At 43.3% G+C, this 6,487-nt stretch overlaps 1 protein-coding gene across 1 annotated transcript; it reads right to left on the bottom strand.

The window, feature by feature from the left end:
- Window positions 1–5,245: 5,245 nt before the first annotated feature.
- LOC123410650 (protein TAPETUM DETERMINANT 1-like) lies at window positions 5,246–6,205 on the bottom strand. The gene is made up of 2 exons (XM_045103591.1): window positions 5,974–6,205; window positions 5,246–5,846 (listed from the first exon to the last, which is right to left on the bottom strand). Exons 1-2 carry the CDS (start codon window positions 6,032–6,034, stop codon window positions 5,509–5,511), a joined length of 399 nt encoding a protein of 132 aa, XP_044959526.1. The 5' UTR covers window positions 6,035–6,205; the 3' UTR covers window positions 5,246–5,508.
- Between the last annotated feature and the right edge of the window lie 282 nt (window positions 6,206–6,487).

The raw sequence follows: 6,487 nt of genomic DNA, 5'->3' as shown, positions 1-6,487 counted from the left end.
TGAAAACAGCGTCAGTCCGGGTTAGTTCCATTCAAATCATGTAAAGTAGAGTCTAAAACAAGGGTAAAAGAGTTTGGAAAAGTAGATACGATGGAGACGTATCATTGATCTAGTCCGGATTTGTGACGAAAAGCTACCTCTCTTAGTGGGGGTGATTTCAATATCATTCGACGGTGTGATGAAAAGAGCAATGATACGATGGCAGATGGACATTTATGTTTAACACAATCATTGAAAGCCTGGATCTCAGAGAGATCGAACTCTCAGGGAGGAAATTTACCTGGTCCAACTCTATACAGAAATAGACTTTTGAGAAACTTGATAGGGTTCTCACTAGTATCGAGTGGGAACAAAAGTTCCCGCTAGTAACCGTCTGTGCTTTACAACGGGCGATCTCGGACCACACACCACTATTGCTTGATTCCGGAGAGGCAAATCATATGGGGAAAAAGAATAGTTTCTTGTTCGAAACTAGTTGGTTTCTGAGACATGGATTCATGGATATGATAACTCGGAAATGGAGTAAGGAGTGCGGTGGGAAGCCTAGCGTTGATAGATGGCAAAACAAGATCATACATCTTAGGCAATTCCTACGGGGATGGGCAAAAAATGAGTTCGGGATATATAAGGAGGAGCAAGACAGGCTCCTTAGATTTATAGATGACCTTGATCGCAAAGCCGAGACATGTGTGTTAGATGCAACTGAACGGGCATCCAAACATGAGGCTGAACAACGAGTTCGAGTTCTCCTTAGAGAGTAGGAAATGAAATTGGACAGTCGCGCCAAAGTAAGGGCCATTGTCCATGGGGATAATAATACAAAATTCTTCCATTTAATTGCAAATGGCAAGCATATGAAAAAGAAAATCTTGCAACTAGAGCAGGATGAGGGTACGATTGTAGGTCACGAGAACATAAAACTTTACATCTCATCTTATTATAAACAGCTCTTTAGAGCTTCAGACCCTAGTTTTATCACCATGGATGAACAAAGAGTAGCGGATATTCCTCAGATCGGAGACGCCGATAATGAGTTTTTATCCGCTCCTTTTACGGAGAAAGAGGTGCTCGAGGCCATTGGGCAAATGAATAACAATAAAGCGCCAAGACCAGATGGGTTTCCGGCCGAGTTTTATAGGAAGTGTTGACATATAATTAAGGATGATATTATGCCAATGTTTCGGGACTTGTTTTGTGGGCGTTTAAAGCTCTTTCATCTTAATTTTGGTACCATTAGTTGTTGCCAAAGAAGGAAGGAGCGGTACGCATTGAACAATTTCGACCTATTTGTCTGCTCAATGTTAGCTTCAAGATTTTTACAAAAGTGGGAACTATTCGGCTGACAAAGGTAGCAGATTCGGTGGTGCAATCTACCGAGACAGCCTTTATGCCGGGATGTAACATCCTAGAAGGGGTTGTGGTTCTTCATGAAACATTGCATGAGATTCACTCCAAGAAGCTGGATGGGGTGATTTTCAAAGTGGACTTTTAAAAAGCATACGATAAAGTCAAATGGTCCTTCTTACAGCAAACCTTGCGCATGAAGGGGTTTGATCAGCTTTGGCGCAAGCATGTCGACTGTTTTGTTAAAAACGATAGTGTCGACATCAAAGTCAACGACGACGTTGGACATTTTTTCAGACTCTGAAGGGTCTAAGACAAGGAGATCCTATGTCACCAATCCTGTTCAACATTGTTGCAGATATGTTGGCTTTGATCATTAGGAGGGCCAGTGACAAAGATTTAGCAGGGGGACTAGTACCTCATCTAGTGGATGGGAGGTCTCTATCCTACAGTATGCTGACGATACAATCCTGTTCATGGAGCATGATTTAGACAAAGCTAGAAACATGAGACTCATTTTATGCTTATTTGAGCAGCTCTCTGGGTTGAAGATTAACTTCAACAAAAGTGAATTATTCTGTTTTGGAAAGGCCAATGCTGAACAACAAACTTACAACCAACTGTTTGGTTGCAAGAGTGGGGATTTCCATTTACTTATTTAGGCATTCCTATTCACCACCGGAGGCTCACAAATAAGGAGTGGAAGTGTATCGAGGACCGATTCAAAAAAAATTAAGCTGCTGGAAGGGCAAGCTTTTATCCTATGGAGGACGTTTAGTACTTGTTAATTCGGTATTAACAAGTATGCCTATGTTTCTTCTCTCCTTTTTTGAGATACGAGTGGGGGTACGAAAAAGGTTGGATTTCTTTCGGTCACGTTTTTTCTGGCAGAGTGATGCGTTAAAAACTAAATATAGACTTACTAAATGGGACATCATTTGCAGACCAAAAGAACAAGGTAGTCTTGGGATTGAAAATCTAGAGGTCAAAAACAGATGTTTACTAAGTAAATGGCTGTACAGAATCTCGGTGGAATCCGAAAGCATGTGGGTACAAATTCTGAGGAATAAGTACTTACAAAATAAGACCTTAGCTCAAGCGACAGTTAGACCAACTGACTCACCCTTTTGGACGGAATTAATCAGGTCTAAAAACGCCTTTTTCCACAGAACTAGGTTCATCGTTGGTAATGGTGAATCAACTAGATTTTGGGAAGATACATGGTTAGGGGAGACGCCCTTAGCTTTACAGTGTCCGCAGCTATATAATATTGTCCAACGTCGACAAGCGTCCGTTGTGAGAATATTATCTGCGACGCCTCTCGATATTCAATTTCGGAGAGCCTTGATTGGCGCCAGATGGACCGGTTGGCTTCACCTTGTTCGAAGATTAATGGATGTCAATCTTTCGAATTTACCAGATACTATTCATTGGAAATTGACTAAGGATGGGTCTTTCACTGTCAAATCCATGTATTTGCATCTTATAGATGTGGTGCCGATTGCAAACTCCAAGCATATTTGGAGAGTCAAAGTCCCGTTGAGAATAAAGATATTTATGTGCTTCGACCACAAAGGAGTTATTCTAACAAAGGACAATTTAGCAAAATGTAATTGGAAAGGCAACCAAAGATGTAGTTTCTGCCAGAACAATGAATCTATCAAGCACCTATTTCTCGAATGCCCTTTTGCGAAACTATTATGGAGTTCGATCCAGATTGCTTTTAATATCACCCCCCTAACAGCATCAACACGTTATTTGGAACGTGGGTAAAGGATGTTGATTTATAGCTGGGGCAGCTTATTCGTGTGGGGGGCCGTGCATTGTTGTGGTCTATTTGGAACTGTAGGAATGGTTTAGTGTTTAACAAATGCAATTCCATCAATTTTTTGCAGGTTATATTTACGGCTACTGCCTTGATCCGCATGTGGTCATTACTCACTCCTGCGGAAGCCAGGGAGCATATAGTTACTGGGTGTGTCCGCTGGGAGATGGTAGCTCAGGGTATCTTCAACCGGTTTGGATGGCGGCACAATAATAGGATAGGTGGATAGTCATCTAGATCTATTTATCATCGTCGGTTGTGGCGCGGATGGCGTCTTGTATCTTTATTTTTTTCTCTCATATTGTTATATTTGTTTTGAACTCATTTCTCATTTTTAATAAAGGGTTGTATGCATCATTCGATGCAGAGGTCGGGGCGATGCCTCCTTTTTTTTTAAATAAAGGCTGCTAGTAGATTAATGAAGACTATTTTTCTGTATATCTTATTCTCCCTTGGTTTGTTTCCTAATATCGAGCAAGTAGGTCTCTAAAAAATCTCCCAAGCATATATTACCACGTGGTGCAGATGGATGCGTTGAATGGTACGTGGTCTTGAGGATGAGCTTGTGCGAATTTGTATAGACGTGAGGCCGTCAAGACTAGATCATGAAGAGAGACTCCAATACCACCCACTTCAACTGAATACACATTTATTTCTGTAAATGAATAATTTGTATTATGTTTTATAATATAATTTGGCAATCCAACATTAGATAGATGACACCACGTAGTACTAGTTTTTACTGTGAATGGACACATAGTAATAATTTGGAGTGACTTAAGTTGGGAAAGAAGATGTCTTGAGTTCAACTCATCCTTTTAGTTTTTCCATTTTATTTTGTTCTTAACATCCTTCATGCTAGAGGAGATCAGGTCGGATCAATCGATTTGACATGGATACAAATATTTTTTTATTTAGATTGTTCGATTTTGCTAAGGTCGAACGCACCCGGGTGCCTACGCATCCTATATGAATAGTAAACCAAAAAATAGAAAAAAATATAAAAATCTAAAACTTTGCAATATATAAGATGGTCAAACTGTATAGGTTCTTGCAAGTTTTTATGCAAAAATATAATGTAGAGAAAGGTGTACAAATAAGTTTTAGATTTCAGTGCTAAAAGTGCTTAAAATTTAAAGTTTTAGAATGTTTTTCCTGTTTAAAGCTCCTCAAATGTTTTTTGGCATGAAAACTTGCAACCACTTAAAAAGTTTGATCATCTTTGATCTCGCAAAGTTTCAGACTTTTTCAAAAAAAATCCATTTGTTTCGGTGTTATTGTTCATAGAGGGTGCCTAGGCACCCGGGTGCTGAAAATCCACTCTCTTTTGCTAATCCCTAGTCACCTAAAATCTTTCAAGTTTTAGTAAATTCCTTCATAGGTGCATGCATTGACGATCATGAGACTATCAGGCGAAGACACTATGTCTGGTTGAGGCGTCCTCTGCGAAGGAGAGGAAGAGGGTTGACCGTGCCGGCGCAAGGCAGGGGTGTGGTTGCCTCCACCAAAGAAGGGCTAAGCTTAGAGGGATACTTGGGGAGATGGGATCATGGTGGAGGAGACAGCTCGGGCAGGGCGTGGCAGCGAGACAACATGAGGCTACGGGTGTTGGTGGCAAGCCGTTATGCCCGGGTTGGAGGAAGAAGGAGAACGGTGCACAAGTGAATTAAAATGGTCATTTTTTAATTGCAAATGATCCTTAGGCAGTCCCTTTGGTCGTTTGTGTTGAATTTGTGCTCAGTCAACTTATCCAAAAATCGGAAACTGATGAAGAGAGGCATGCAATATATTTCAACATTCTTCATCAAGTCTAGTCTTATTTACTCCTTAGATGCGAGGTCGATATATGTCACAGAATCTTTTTGTTTTAATTTTGCGTCGGCATTGGACTCAAGACTTATTGGCTTTGATATCATATTAAATTTATGTATTTTAATTTTGTTTTAATTTTATTTCAGTCAACTCAGAAATATGAACTGATGAAAAGAGACGGGTAATATATTTCGATAGTTTGATCTGAGGTGGTTAATACATTTATGAACATTTTTGCTGTAGTAATTTGTAAATACTGGTCCGTAAGTAACACTCACATTCATGTTATAACAGAGAGAAATCGCATCAAATCAGCCTAGCTAAACACTCCTTCCTCCAATCCAAAAATATGTGTCGTGGTTCTAGTTGGAAATCTGAACTAGAATCACGTCACTTACTTTAAACCGGAGAGAGTATCAAACAGGAAGAATAGCATTATGCGCGGCGGAGCGCGCAATCGCACTAGTTCACCGTATACATTTGTACCATCGGCTGAGCTAGGCACGGCAGCTAGCTAGATGTAGTACCTAGCAGTGAACCTGTGAGCTGATCAGTGGAAAGTCGAACGGCGTCATCCAGGCGTACTTGAACCGCACCGGCGCGCCGCTCGGGATCAGCCGGCCGCCCCGGAGCAGGCAGCGCTCTCCGTCAACTGGCCGGATCGCCCGCGGGTCCACGGCCTCGACGCTGCTGAGGCCGTAGCAGCGGAGCAGCACCCTGGACTGCGCGCACCGGCAGCGGTTGGTCAGCTCCACGGCGTACTCCGGCTTCCCCTCCACCACCCGCCCCGTCGCCGACTGCCGCACCACCAGGTCCGCCGCCCGGCACGGCGTCCCGCCCGCCGCATCGGCTCCCATCTCGTCGCCTGTCCACGCACATATCATTCACTGTCACACCACCGCACCTGGCTAGCTAGCCAGCCATAGCAAGAACATGCTCTTCGTGTAAATCAGAACCAATCAAGGCAGCGGGATTGAACTGTTGTTTCTTACCTTGGGTGGCACTACAGAGTAGCAGTAGCAGCGCGAGGTACAGGAAGGCTTGGCTCGCCATGAGGACTCCCGGCTTGCAGTTGCAGCTAGCTAAGATGGCCGCGGTGGCTTGCGAGGCTGTTTGTATCTTCGTGGATCGGCGGATTATAAGGGACAGGGAGCGAGCTAGACTGCTAGAGCTATCCCCATCACGGCGGGTCAGGAGTCAGGACAGGGCCATGAGGGGGCGGGGAGGGTTGTCGTGTGGGAAGAAGGCCAAGTAGCATGTGCCATGCCAGGCGAGGCGATCCGGCGTTTCTTGCCCGCAAAAAATGGGAAAATGTCAATCTAACGTTCATCATGCTTGAGCTTGCAGCAAAACTCTAGCTTGGGCTATAGCTAGGTGCATGCATGCATGGATGATGGGTGACGATCGACACGTACGACCGATATCCCACATGGGTTGCTCGGGGGATGCATGGCGAGAATGGATATTCTAACGTGCGCCATATTTTGTATCCACCGCTCTCACCTG

This window comes from Hordeum vulgare, chromosome 7H (assembly GCF_904849725.1).
Source record: "Hordeum vulgare subsp. vulgare chromosome 7H, MorexV3_pseudomolecules_assembly, whole genome shotgun sequence".
Classification (NCBI taxonomy): domain Eukaryota; kingdom Viridiplantae; phylum Streptophyta; class Magnoliopsida; order Poales; family Poaceae; genus Hordeum; species Hordeum vulgare.
The sequence above is the reverse complement of the archived record's forward strand: the minus strand, read 5'-3'. Positions and strand labels throughout refer to the sequence as shown.

Excerpts from the sequence above, each read along its gene's own strand:
- LOC123410650 (XM_045103591.1), bottom strand. The coding sequence starts at position 6,034 with ATGGCGAGCCAAGCCTTCCTGTACCTCGCGCTGCTACTGCTACTCTGT. Across the intron at positions 5,847-5,973 it reads ACTCTGTAGTGCCACCCAAG|GCGACGAGATGGGAGCCGAT; the intron begins GTAAGAAACAAC and ends GTGCGTGGACAG.